Source organism: Pyrgilauda ruficollis, unplaced genomic scaffold (genome assembly GCF_017590135.1).
Source record: "Pyrgilauda ruficollis isolate IOZ18807 unplaced genomic scaffold, ASM1759013v1 scaffold16, whole genome shotgun sequence".
Taxonomy (NCBI): Eukaryota; Metazoa; Chordata; class Aves; order Passeriformes; family Passeridae; genus Pyrgilauda; species Pyrgilauda ruficollis.
The window spans coordinates 7,821,497-7,836,576 of NW_024514764.1; the positions used below are offsets into that span (position 1 = coordinate 7,821,497).

At 38.0% G+C, this 15,080-nt stretch overlaps 1 protein-coding gene across 1 annotated transcript in view; it reads right to left on the reverse strand.

Annotated features, from left to right (window-relative positions):
• Window positions 1-626: 626 nt before the first annotated feature.
• Window positions 627-15,080, reverse strand: part of CPPED1 (calcineurin like phosphoesterase domain containing 1) — a 37,349-nt gene continuing 22,895 nt past the window's right edge. The window contains exons 3-4 of the mRNA XM_041462835.1: window positions 14,002-14,424; window positions 627-1,910 (exon numbers count right to left, since the gene is read on the reverse strand). Coding sequence (XP_041318769.1) covers window positions 1,687-1,910; window positions 14,002-14,424 — 647 coding nt within the window. The 3' untranslated portion in view covers window positions 627-1,686. The remainder of the gene's footprint in view (window positions 1,911-14,001; window positions 14,425-15,080) is intronic.

Here is a 15,080-nt window from a genome sequence, read left to right on the forward strand (position 1 = left end):
TCTCAGCTTATTTTTGTAACTTTTTACTATATACAGGAATGTCCAGCCACAAACTATGGTTAAATATCCTTCCCATAATTGTATTATATAGCTACAAAATGTTCTCTCATTTTCCACATGCTACTGAAAATCAGACTGTGAAAACACTCAGCTAAGCAAAAGCAGCTGGAGAATAAAAGCAAAATCACTTCCTTTCTCTCTGAACCCAACATTACCTCTGCTCAAGCTGCTGCCACGGGGCTGCAGTCCCCAGGTGGCCCTGTCCAGCTGCAGGTACAGCCACTTGCTGCAAGGCAATGCTGCAAAAGTGATTTTATAGTCCCAGCAGTTCAATAAATCAGGCTTGAAGGAGACTCCTTGATAAACTGTTGTGACTAAAACGTAATTAAACTGACTCTTTAGCACAGCATTTCATACCTTTCACCATATTTAAATACCTGTAATACCCTCTAGGGAACACTGTTGTATTGAGTACATACATAAAACGTGATAGAATGCATTGATGATGCTCACTGTGTTCCTCCCTCTTCAGGTGCCAAAGCTGCACCAGCTCCAGTTCCAGGTTAACCCATGGCATGGATTGCAATGTGTTCAACTAAATACTTAAAAACCCCAACAGCTATGAGTTAATTACATGAAGACTTTATTTGCAACAAATTAGATACAATTGCTAAAAAAAGAGGTGGATTGCAGCATGTAAACTATTTTATAAATTTGTTTTTAAAGACTTATTGCAGCAAAGAAAACATACTTTTAGGGTTTTCAATATTCTGTAGTATTCCTTATTGCCTTACAGTAAGGCACTCTACATTGCATTTGGAAATCAAAGTTCTCTGTTTGTGAAGGAATCAACAAAGTGACTTCTGATTACAGTATTTTGTACAGAATATTTTCCCCATGCAATTATTCCAACTTCCACAGCTAGAGCCAGGATATATGCTAATTGAATGGTAGTGAAATTTCAAAATGGAAGTAGTTGTTTCACCTTTAGTTTCTGTCAGTGACATTCATATCAGCCTCATTTACAGACTTTTCAATATATAAAACTATATAATGGAAACTATAAAACTATATAACATTATATAAAACTTTATAACAGATATAACAGAAACCCAAGCTGTGACTGCAAACCAGAATGTGTCTGCTCTCCTATTGCTCCTGGCTCTGAAGAGTTAAGAAAATAAAGTGTGGGAAATGGGAGAGAATATGACACCAAGGTAACAGGATATGATCCAAAAGTTGCTAAAATTCAGCAGTAGTCTGCTGATTTCACTTTTTTTGAGATTTGTTTCTGTAAAAATGTGCCCCATTCATATTGTCCAGGAGGTAACAGAAATTACTAAATTTATTGGTTTTGAAATAGCCTCTCCAGTTAAAGGGTTATACAGACACCAGTTTCTCTGTAATAAGAAAGCATTACCTAGGAGCAAAGCGAAAATTCTCAGAACTGTACTTTTCAATCACACATTACCATATTAGCTCTGCTCTTCTCCCATATTAGTCATAGGTCTCATTTTCAAAAAGAAAAACATGTCAACAGCTTCCTTGTTATTTAGGACGACAACAAACTGAGACCTGTTCTGGGACACTGCAGTCAGAAATCTGTAGTTCTGCTTGGGGAAACTTTAGGAAACTGTTTACATTTATCTAACACAGAGAAATATCTTTTGACACAGCCTACTTTTGCTAAGCAAGCATATCCAGCAGCTCCTTCTCTATGCCATGGCTGCCCAGTTCAGTTAAGCTGTAGTATCTGTGCACCACCTTCTCCTCTGTCACAACCACCACTCGAAGCCCGTGTGTATCCTGTCCCAGCTGACATCCTATAGCTGATGACACCACCATTTCCAGGTCTTTGTAGGACCCTCCAGCATTCCTGTGGTAATGCCCAGAAAATACAGCTCTAATGCCTGTTAAAGAAAAAAAATAAAAAAGAAAAGACAGAGTATGTATTTAGTTAGCACCTCACAGGTGTCAGATTTACCTTCCTTCTTTGATGGCTCATTAAGCATAAAGTTAAAACTAAAACATTTATCCAAACTTGCATTTTAAACAAATAATTAGTAAAACATACTAAATGATTCTAATAGTAATAAATAATTAATCAAACTTTATTGTGCTCCACCAGCTGTGTTTAGGGTTACTGGACTCTGAGTTCTTTATGCCCACTGCAAGGTGTGTTTGTTGTCTCCCCACTCCTTTGCCTTGACGAAGGAACAGTCCAGAAGCAGCTGATTAAAATGAGATACCTGCCTAGAGAATGACGGAAACACAGGCTGAAAGGTGAGGAGAGCAGAGCTGTATTTGTCAATTAGCATGAAGAAAATTTCCTAAGGAGAGCTTAAACCTCTACACCCAAAGCCAATGACCTTAAAGAAACAAAAGGGGCAAGTCAAACAAAAAACATAACATGAGAAGGTAAGTTGTAGTAATTTCACAAGACATTGAGGATATCACAGATGGAACCAGAGCCAGGTACATCAATGAAATCTACTAAAGCAGAAGTTTTAAGAAGAGGGAAAGAAAGAGGAGGAGGCAAGAAAGGAAAAGTTGACACACCTGCAATAGTCAGGCTAGGAATGACATGAATTAACATTTATCATGCATGGGGACAAACAAGGAAGGTTGACTCTGATTCCCTCTCTGTTTTTAATGACTTAAGGCTGTTCTGTTTCCTTTGAAAAAAAACAAACCCAAATTATTTGTATTTTGGACTTCATTGGAGTAAAAAGTATGGAGTTTTTACAGAAATTTTGAAACAATTTGAAATTAAATTAATTGTGTCATCCTCACCTCCAAACCAGTAATTTCTACTTTTTGTTTCTGCTGTTTTGCAAACATAAACAAATGGGTAGAAGCTGTACTCGTTACTCTGAATGGCCTTTTTGATGGTCTTTACAAATCAGATTCATGCTGCCAAATAGATTATCTTCCCCTCCCCATATCTGATACATTTAGCAAAATGCTTTTATTACTGATAAATGATGACATCTTGAGTCTGAGAAAAAAAAAAAAAAAGTCATCTTGTTGCTAAGTTCTTCTCTTTCCTGACAAAGTTTGCAAACCCCCTCACAAGAGTTGAGAATGCAGCTTCCTCCCTGAGAGAGAACATTCTGCCTTAGACAAAGCTTTTCCTTCACAGCTTATTCCACCTTCCTTTGCCATTTAGCCTTTCCAAGCTCTGCCCTTAGGTACAGCTGAGCAGCACACTGAACAGCATTCAGAGTCTGGTAAAAAAAAAATTAATCAGTTTTCTTGCTCATTTAAGGGAGTGAATGTTTTATTTTGAATGGAAATGTGGAGTTAGCATAAACAGCTAATTTTACAAACAGGATTTGGGATTATGTTTTGGCATGCTTGGTCTAAGGTCCTTAGACCCTTGGTCCAGACTCTTACAGCTTCCTGAAGCTGCATCTAATACTACTTTATACTGTTGTGAAACAGAAAGATTACTGGATCAGAGGACTAAAAATACTGGAAATTTTGTTGGCAGGCCAGAGAAGGGAATTTGTGAGACACTGCAACCTTAAATGACATTTAAAAAATAAAAAGCCAACAACAACTGATTTTGCCTTCAGACAGCAGAAATCCAGGAAAATAGTAGAGGCAATTTAAAGCCAGAGAGCTGTAATGAGGAACATACTACAGCTTCACATGGAAATCCTTATTTCTCTTGCCAGAGAAAACCTTCCACATTTTCTCCTGCAGTAGATTTAGACCTCTTTCATAGAGATAAAATGAAAAAGGAAGTAGGTGAACCCATCTTAAGACAGCTGGCTAACATCAATCCTTTGCTTTTGTAGGAGTGAGTGATCTGAAGGCTGATATAAAATACATAAACTTGGCTCAAAGTATAGTTAAAAATTAAGCAGCTTGGAAAGCAAAATATAAATTATTCTGCTGTGTGTCTGGTAAGAGCTACATGGGCTTTCATATTTCAAACCCAAGCCCTTCTCAAACAGCAAATGAGTCAAGGTGGAAAACAGAGAGTGAAGCCACCTTGTCACTGAGCAGATTATCCTGCAGTGGAACCACTCCTCTGGCTGCTGCATGAGGTACACTTGTGAGTAACACTGCAGGACAACTTTGGGAGCTTGCTTTGAGCCAGCTGCAGAAACCCAGCAAAACTGGTGAAGTGTTTTTCATCCTGGGAGAAATCCAGTTAGAGTTCCTCAAAAGGCAGTGGTGGAATACAGAAGTCAGTGATGCTGCTACTGAAACAAGGTAACAGGCCTCTTCAGTATTCTCCACTTTTTCTGTGGGTAAGCAGAACTACTTTAGTCTATGAAAAAAATTAAGAACAAGTAAGAATCATAAACTCATAGTGAGGTGCAAACCCATGTGACACACATTTAGTAACAGAAATAGGTATTTTGGAAGGCAATTAAGTTCTCTCTTTTTACTGGAAGAATCTGTGTCCTAAAGTAGCATCTTCCCACCACCCAGAGAATCTGACATTTCGATTTAAAGAGGAAAAGAAGCCAAAACTTTGTGTCATTATATATGTAAACCAAACCCTAAGTGTAATTAGAAGGACAGAAGATAAAAAAGTTATAAAGGAACTGTAGTTATGCTAAAGAAAAAAACCCTTCCACTTGTCTCAGAATTCAAGGAATGATTTTGAGAAACCCATCCTAGACAGAGATACACATCAGTAAAAAATTTTGCCCAGACTTCAGTTTTCAGATACACTTTAGTGCTAGTGCTAGTATTAACTCTTGTTATTGCTGGGTTACAGGATGTTACACCTTGGACAGGGACAAGTGACAAACAGGTCACTGCTGGGTATTGATGGAGGCTCACTGATGGGGTTTTTCTGCAGCAGCACTTTTCTGCTCACTGAGCTGTACTGCATCCACTCTGTGAGCTAGCACAAGGAGAAAAGCTGAACCACTCACTGCAATAATACCAAGATGACAAGCAGGCAATTTACTTTGCTCTTGCTTTTGATCTTTAACATAAAATGAATCTTAGAGATGTTTGCACTCAAATTTGATTTATTAATTTCAGATGTTTTTCTGAAGTAATAATGTCAAGTTGCTAGCAACAGACACCCCCACCCCTTCCCCCCTACTCTCCCCCAACTCTGTGAGGAAAGAACAATGTCCTGGCCTTGTTTTTACAGCCCACTTTAATGTATTCCCAGGTCAGTTAAATGCATCCAGCTATACACTAAAACATACAGTCCTTTCCCACTACAACAGAAGAAAAAAAGGTGGAGCAGTGATTTGTTTTATCACTGGGTTCTTAAACAGCAGCTGGAAGAGGCATTGATATAAAAGCTGTATGAAATACTAAAGAACTTCGTGTAAATAAATGTCCAAAGAACAGCACCTTCACAAGCATTCATTATTTCATTTTTTATGAAATACACAGTTATTTGAATGTAAATGTGACTGGAGGTTTCACAGTATCCATTTACTAAAAAAAGCTGGATCCATTACTGCAAGACACTATTGATACTTAATGGATTATTCATTAAAGAAAAAATGGATTAAAATCAGAATAAAGTAAAAAATTGTGCAGATAGTTATGATAAAAAAAAAAAAAAAGAAAACAATCCACACATCCTGTATTTGTGATCATCATTTGATGTCAGACTGTCTAACAACATGACACAGATTACAGAGTATCTGCTAAGGAAAAAAGGTCTGAACTGCCAAATCAATTTTTTCATCAGGACAGGACTGGAAGCCAGAGATACAGAGCAGGCTCCACCCAGTGCTGGGTACCAGGTCTTGTACTGTCTGTGCTAAAACTTTACTTGAGTCATAAAAACACCTAAACCCACTGAGCTGCATGCCTGCTACCAAACATGACTTTTAAGAATCAGTCAAGATGCGAAAAAAGTCAGTGTCTTTGTAAAAAAGGTTTAGATACAGGAATTGCTTCTGATTTCAGTAAACCAAAGTGGTTCTCCTGCCATGCAATTTACCACCACTTTCTGATCAAGCACAAAATATCCTTTTTAGTTCTGATCTGAAAAAGCTAAATCTGAACGACAAAAAGATTTTCCTTTTCCAAAGATCTGATGGTAACTCTTTTTCCCTTCAGAATAATGCATCTCTACTAAAGAACGAAATACCTATTTTGGTACAAGTTCTTTGAGCCCACAGCAGCCTACTTAGCAAAAATAACTAATGATGTAACAACAAACCCAAACAAGAATTGTTAAAGAGTCATGTGATGAGATGTAATACTTAAATATGTTGATAAGCCTTAGACTTTTCATCAGCTCAACCATGAAAAAAGCATATAAACACTTTAGTTTTATGCTAATTCACAGACTGCATTATGGCCCTTGGGGCTGTAAGGCAACACAGTGGCTGAGGCAAGGCAAGAGGGGAATGCTGGGGAGGGAATTACCAGCTCATGCAGTTTAGCATGCTGCTTTGATGCTACCTGTTTCATAAGGCAGAATCTTTACAGCACAACTCTATTTTAATAACATTTCAAACTAAGATCATCTTTTAATTTGGATATCTTTTTCCAAGTGAAAACCACATTATGAACATTTGATGGTTTCTACTGCAGACATTTTTCAAAAGGAAATTCAGAAGTGCCTCTGAAGACTTTCCTCACCTCTCTTTTGTTTTCTGTGTCTGCTTTCTAAAGCCAGCTCACCAAATAAGTAGTAGAGCTTCACCAGGCTCTTGTGGATTTGCATCTTCCTCACTTTATCAGCTTTGGGAAGTTGCACAATTTTTAGCAGCATTTCCCATCTTCACCTCTTTTCTTAACTTGAAAAATTTACTGTTTTCTAGTTTAATTCAAGAAATACAGAGCCCCAGTCTCTAGGGAAACTGAGTTGCAGCGACACAGGATGGAAAACAATGCAGCCAGGTTTACCTTGAAAACCCCAAAGAAACATGTACCTGGGAAACAGTTTTTCTCACATAATCAGATAATATTGGGTTGTAATTCAGACCTGAACTAGTTTAAATTCCAGGGGTGTCTGACTCCAATTTCTGTAATTACACTCACTTCTATGGCTTGATTCCAAAACCATCTGAATTCAGAAGAAGCTGTTTTCCATCTCTAGCTCCAAATGTACAAACCCCATTTTTGAGGCAGGTTTCCTGTGTCCAAAATGTGACTGATCTCACCTCAGCTGGAAATCAAACTGCTCAACCCAGCACTATGGACAGAGTAAAAATATAGGAAAAAAATTACCAACACAAAAATAAACCAAAGAAAAGCAAGCAGATTTTCCAAATTAGGAGGAGAATGCCTGGAATAATCAGCATAGGCAATCAGTAGCATGCTTTATTTAGACTGAGCCTTCAATTAAATAAATGCTTTTCTCAGCAAAAGCAAATGAGACTGTAAAAGAAGGAGAAGGCAAAATTAGTGCAATATGAATGACATAATAAATATGTAATGGGTACAGTACAGACCTTGCCTCTCTTCCCATGCTCTCTGTAGAGAATTTGGGGAAAAAATAGTCGTTCTGACTGACCTATGAAATTTATCACATGGTTCAGATTGTCACCTTTTAAGTGCTGATTAATGAACTATTTTTTACAGTAACTGCAGACATGAATCCATGTTCACTGCATTTCATGTACAAGTTGATGGCTCTCCACCCAGACTCCAGGTGAAGTTCAAAGCACATGAAAGGTGGCATTTCTTCAGAGAGCTGTGAAACATGAAATTCCCTCCTGCAGACCATTGTGAAAGCTGGCAGCTTTCACAAATCCACTGAACAAATCTAGAGAGGAATCACTAAATTGCATTATCTTGGTAATATGACACAGTAAGTCCTGGAAAGAAAGAAATCTTGGAGGTGGGAAGACGCCTGGAAAAAAATACCATTGCACTTTTCTATCCTGTGCCCTTCACAAGAGTCTGGGGAGTAGGAGCAGCAGGAGACTGGGCTATTGAGACCCTCATTCTGGTCCCATTACTCTAACTCTGCTTTTCAGTTAGCTGTTCAAGTGTAATGATAAAATTAGATTTTAAGTAGAGTTATGTTTATGCAAAAATCCCTGGGTCAGCACACAAATCTGTTTCTCATTTAAGGACTGGAGAAAGAGGACAGACTAGAAAAAGCTGATCCTGGATACATTTGTCCCCAAAAGTGCAGGAGCTAGGGAAGAGCACCAGGAGAGCCAAAGTGGAAGCAAAAAGGTGGAGAAGCAGTTCTGTAAAGACATTAAATTGTATTGGAGCATCTGAATGCTATCAACACTCTTGTACCCTGTCATAGTTTTCAAAGAGAGGAGAACCAAGCAAGTATCCAGGCACAGAGAGATGCTACTCTGAGATGTGTGTGTACACCCCCACACAGGTAAGAGTACATAGGTATTTTGTAAAAGGCAGTGTTTCTGGCAAATACAACGTTTTGTCATATGGGTAAATCGATCTTGAACATTTTCCCTGGAGTAGCAGGCACAAACTAGCTTTTCTTTCTTCCTTTCACTTGCAGAGTACAGCTGCTGTCTGAAGTGCTGAACAATGTGGTCGGTTCAAGAGTAATACCCGTTCTCTCAACAATTTTGCACTCCAAAATGATGTTCTTTCAGCTTCCCTACAAGAGCCACATTAACCATAGGCATTTTTTGCTGCACCTTTTTTTCTCCCCTGGGCACGTGGTGTATCTCATCTTTTCAAGACTCCAGTGCTACACAAGGAATAATAATATTTAGAAGTCTTTGAAAACAAAATCTCTTCAGTGGAATAGAATTGATTTTATCTCATTGCAATTTCAGAGTGCTCCCACTGCCTCATCTGCAAAGCAGGTGTTACAGCAGCAAACAAAGATGTGAAAGCATCAGTCACAGCACTGTTAACTGCTCAGTGCTCAGGCAGCTCTCAGACCCTGTTATCAAAAAAAACCCCAATAATTTCCCAACAGAGCACCAGTAGAAGGAAACAGTCCCACTGGTAAGTAATGGGGATCAACATCCTCTCTTTCACAAGCTTTTTGGTCAGCCCTCAGTAGCATACAGAATTATTTTGTGTAGCACTTTTGAAGCTCTGTGTTGACCTTCCTCTTACAAAGAGCTGTATGAATAAAAGAGAACTGAGTAATTAGAATTTACATTGCACAGCTCTATAAGCATCTCAATAAAAATATCCCATGCACTCTTCTTTGCAAACATTATCCTGCGAACGTGCAGGAAACCTCTGCCTTAAATTTGCTTTGTACCCTAAAGAATCAGGAGTTTGGTGTGGCTGGTGGTCAGTTGGTCAGCGTAAGTAGGAGACAAAATATTATTTTGGAAAGTATATTTATGTTGAAAGTTTCTTTCTATAAGACAATACTAAATAGGGCTATATAGAAAAGGATTTTAGTGTCACTTGTTTTTCCTATATAATCAGAGGAGAAACAACAGGCACAGCCAGAGGGTGATTCCAGATCACCTAATTAGAGCACTGGTCTAAATAAGCCTTTAGAGGTCCTGTCTCTAGAAGGTCACTCTGTCCTTCAAGTTCATTTTTTGTGAATGCCTCTTGTGAATGCCTACTTTTTTCCACTCGAAAGTGATGCTTTCTCACAGAGCTGACACAAACCCCAAGCAGTCCTGGACTGCTGTGTGCTCTAAGGATCAAGAAGAAGCTTTAGTCCAGTGGATAAAACTGATTTAAATTTTTTTTTCTGAGAACAAATATCACTTAATGTCCTTACAGAGTATATGTATATTGTACTTCCTGCTAAATTTCTGAAAAAAACAATTAAAAAAATCTGTGTTTGTGCAAGATTTACATTATCATACCTGGGGAACTGTTCTTACATAGAATATATCAAATGTGGTCACTCTACCTGGGCCATAAGTGCATAATTGCAATCTTGAAAGAGGTTGATCTAAATCACTGAAGTTGAGAGTATTTAAATTATCTTAAATACTGACATATAAGCAATGAGATTACTCACTCAATGTATGGGCTTTGCCAAAATCGAGGTCTCAATGGCAGGAAGATGAAAATATTACTCCCTTGTCATCTCTGATTACACAACAAAGAAAATAATGAAACATAGCATATGTTGTCTGGTAAATTTTAGAAACAACAGCTTTCAACACTCCATGCTTTAATTCTGTGCTCAAATATATCTCAGCTGTGGATGTTCTGAGAGCTTCTTCTTCTTTTAACACTGCTCTCCTGTCACAACATTTCTAAGAGGAGAATGTAGATATATCACACTCTTTTAATGAGTAAAGGTGTTAGAAGTTACAGCACCTCCAGTCACAAATATAATGAAAAAATACACCATTTAATGAAGTTAGGTTGTTATTTTTGCCCCTATGTGCATATTAAATACTTTTAACCACATCTGAAAAATTGCTTTGAAGACACTTGGATGAATTTAAAACTTTTTAATTAAAAGAAGCTGAAGACTGTAGGGAATTTCCTTCTGTATATTTCTATCTCTGGTCTAGTTATTTTCTCTTAGATGCATCATCTCTCAGCTACATAGACCACATATTCTTAATCTAACTCTGAAACAAGATCTCTTTTCAACCCTGTTGGTGAAAAACCATCTATTAATTTAGGTTTTATTCAACAGAGCTCCTAAACATCTTTAGACATTTGCTTAAATGCTTTAGTTGATTTGTGCCATTAAGAAACATTTATTACTATACTGTATTACCTAATATAAGTAATGCTCAGTGTATCAGTGATGGTTCTAAGGACAAAAAGTCTTTAGAAGACTGTATATAGCTCACCGAAAATACGCATACTTTTCATGTCATAGAAAAAAATATTTAATGTCCTAAGAAAATTTTACTGGAGTGAGATATGTGAGAAAAAGTAGGTCTTCTATTACATAAACTGCCTGATTTGAAAACTTAATTTGCTGCTTATATTTATCAAAGACGCATGACTTGCAGACCAGATTTTTGGCTAGACCATTACTACTTCTTTATTTTCCCTACAATGCTATGAGGAAACCTATTTATATCAGCACTGTAAAATCCTTAAAAGCTGAATATGCATTTCATGCAGCAGAGTCGAGTGACTCCAGCAGATCTTACAGATGAGAACGTCAGGTCAGCTCTTTCACAGTTCCTGCACATGGGTTTTTTCTGTACTTAATGTCTGCACGCAGAAGAGACAGAGCTTTGACAACTTTGGCTTAACTTGCAGAAGTTATACCAATACACCTTCACAAAGGTATCTCTACTTAAATGCTCAACTCTGCTCTCAGCTGAGCTGGTTTTCACTGTGACCGAAACCACATTTTCAAGGACAACAGTTCTTATAATGCATTTAAGAAAACCATGGTCTAGCAGGATTTCTTACACATGCAGCTTACAAGTATGGTTTCACTTTGCACAGTAGTAATACATATTTACAAGTGCCAGATTTTCAATTATAAATATTTATCATAAGGACATGATTTTATCTTTAATTAGCCCAACTGTTAAGGACACTTCTAATGTGAGAAATGTAATTCAGTATTTCATACCAGATGTAGCCTCTACAGCTAGTCTTTTATCTCTGCTTGTAATGAGCAGAACTTACACCAAAACCATTATGTAACATGGGGGTGATTAGAAGGTAATAACTACAGAAGATCTGGGCTTTGGAATTAAAATGAGAATTTTCTGAAGTTGCACACCTCAGTTTAAAGCACCTGCGACCATATGACCAATACGACCATACTTTAAGTATCTATTTCCTACACAATTCATATGAATTTCTTTGTTCTCATAAAGACCTGAATTACTAGATTATCTTTCCTTTCCTGTACCTCTCTAACCTGCTGAGTTGTGCTTCCATGTTTGACACTTCTAGAAAAAGTATTAACATGATATAACTGGGGTAATTCCAGGTTTGATCTTGTGTTACAAACAACTGAAATATGATGTCCATCTAATAATGCCAAACACCCTAAACTACGCATGTTACTGACATAATGACACAACAAATACAGTTACAAGCTGAAACAGCAAGAGGCAGAAGGAAGGAAGGAAGGACTGGTGACAGGTTGGGGGAGAAGAATAGTGGCAGCCTGGTGGTCTCCTGAAAAGGCACACTGACTTTGTTTTTCCAGAATAAATAGTTATACCAAATTTCTAAATTAAAAAAAACCCACCAAAGTATGTTGGGATTTCATTGGCAATGTTCTGGGTTTTAATCCTTCAAGAATGTATGAAATGAACTGGGGGAAAACCAGTTTCATGTCTAATGATGTGCTAAACTTGATTGTTCTTTGGCAAAGCAGAGGTTCAGAAAGCAAGTGGTGTCCTTGCATCTCTGTGCCTCTACGCCATCATGCCAACAGTCTCTCTGCAACCCACTGAGACCTCTGTGGCCTCACAAAACCTGCTCTTAAACAGAATAATAAAATGGAAACAGAACGCACCTGTTACTAAGGTAACTCTGAGCCAACTTTTGATTCAGCTCATTTTTCTCAGCAGTCTGAGTTACTGAGCTGCTTGTTCTCTGTATTCATTTCAGGAGCAAAATGTTTGATTATTGGCTTACAAATGTTACCTATTGACTCAGTGTATAGTAACGAGCATGCCAAAGATCCGTGTTTAAACACACTCATTAAGGAACCAAACAATTTATTAGAGATGGGAATGAGGGACACAAGGAGAAATGATGGAGGGAACAGAGAGGTGGCACAGAAAGGAGTTTGGGAATTTCTTCCCTAGAGATGTATTGCTCACTTCCCATTCCATACCTTTCCCCCACCATTTGAAGCCTTCCCAATTTCTGGTTAAGCCTCTGGACACCCTTCTACGAAACACCACAATGTAACAACAATGTTACAATGATAATGTTTCTTTCACCACTTGATGAATAATGTTCCCAGTACTGATTGTTGTCAAACGTTAGTAAACCAAATGGATGACAGAAAATCCTAGAAAATAACTGTTTTGGTTCCCACATTAATGCCAGTTTTCTGGGATACACCCATTAAGTAGGATGTGCTGCAGTCCATGGTACACAGGCAGCCACAGCTGCCCAGCTCTCCAAGAGCAACACTTCCCACTATATCAACACTAAGACAAAAATTAAAAAAGATGACATGTCCTCAGCGTGTCTCCTTATGGGGAAAAAACCCCACTTGTAAATCTTGAATCTTCAAATACATCAGCGCCCTGGAGAGCCCTCAGATAGCTGTGAATTTTGGCCCCACTGATTGGAAACAGTAGGAGATTGAGAGCTTGGAAATTAGGCTGAGTTGGATGAGTCCAGGCTTAACAATTAGATGGTAAATTGGGAACAAGATCATAAAAAATTTGCATTGTTCAGTAATCCAAATAATGTGCTCTCTTAGAGATACAGAGAAAATGACATTCTGATGCAGCGATGGCAGGATGGCAGGAAATTTTGAGGGACTGGCACACTCCAGGAACATGAAGGCCATTACCAGAAAACAATGGAAACAGCATGGAGGAGTAGCTGTGTACTGTGTCTGTCTCCATGGCGCTCAAGTGGCATCACACAAAGCTGAGGGATTTGGTACAATTACTCATTTAGCACATGCTCCACCTGCCCTTCATCCCAGACATGGCTCCTATTAGAAGCGGATGTGCAAAGGATTGATTTTAGCAGAGCAAGACTTGTTTTAACACTGAATAAATCTGGGGTGCATTACACTGTTGGTTTAAAATTGGCTCAGTGTGGGAGAAAGCAACCTCCAAGGTAATTCTGAATTCTGTTTCCATGTTTTATGTAAAACATAAATTCCGTATTTTTCTCCTATGGCAATACCTGATCTTCCCCTCTGTAGGCAGGAAAAACTCAGGTTGTCTTGTATCTGTCAGTACTTGCAAAATGGAAACCTTGCTATTTATGTTAAGGAACTTTTAATGTTTAGCTTTTTACTTTTCATTCGAAGTTTTAAATTTTGTTTGGTACTTTTTACAGGTGAGTAGATTCAGTTGATAATTCTGATCTATGGGAAACAATGAGGTTTATAAGCTGTATTCAAAAATTCTTTGAAAACAGTGCCATTTAAGTTAAATGTATTTTGTCTGGCAGCAGAGCCATTAATAATTTGAAACAAAAATTCAAGAGTAGGAAAGTTTGAGAAAATACCTGCTTTATGAAACTTTTCCATTATCTCCTGACGAACTGATTTCCCCAAGTTGAAGTAATCGTCATCTTCATCAGGTTTGCTCAGAAACAGAGGGATGTGCTGAAATACAATTATATGCTTGCATTTCTGGTTTGCAGCCACAGCCAGCTGCTCATCGAGCCAGGCATCCTGGGCTTGCCTTAACTCAGGGCACTTGGAAGAATCAAAGTATAGCTGAGAATTCAACACAAGAAAGAAAACACCTCCAACCCAAAAGCTGAAGTAGTCATCTCCCCAGTTCTGGCAATAATCATCTATGGTTTCTCTGGATGGAGTATTGCCAATGTCATGATTCCCACTGACGAATACCAGTGGTATGTCCTGGTCAGTGTTTTTCAGAACATCCTTTAAATCTTGCTCTTGGCTTTTTTTCCATCGGGTTCCTAAAGGAAAAAAAAAAAATTTGAGTGTTTATGGGTTTTTTTCTCACCTTCATTGTTAGCTTTTGTTTATGGAACTGTGCATAGTAAGAAAATATTGTACATTAGATGTGATCATGAAAATATCTCCACTTTATCCCTGTACATCCACCCAGCCCAGTCCCTCCCTTCCCAAAGCCAAGCCATTTGCAGTAGCTGGCCAGCAGAGAGCACAGCAGAAGGTCACTGCTTTGGTCACTGCTTTGCATCAGGAGCTTCAGCTGATTCTTTTCATCTACAGACTCATGATGTGGTGAAAAAATGCAGCAGCCTTGGATGGTGTAACAGCACAAGGGTAAAAACCAGGCCAATTTCTAACTTATATTTTACGGCTGTGCAACAAAATTAAGGGTTGTTAGTTCTTTTTTTTTTTTGTTTCCATTACAAGTACTATTTTAACAGCAAAAATTTAATCACAGTGTCTTGTGACAACTTATTTATATGATGAGTCTCTTTTAATAAGAAGAATGCCATTAGATAAAAAGAAATTAGTTGTGTACTTTGCTTGTTTTCCCTGCAATTTATTTATATTAATATGCATATCCATACAGGTACTCTTCTGGATGTCAGGAATTTGTCCCAGCCTATGAAGATGTATTGTATTGACAGATTGATTTACA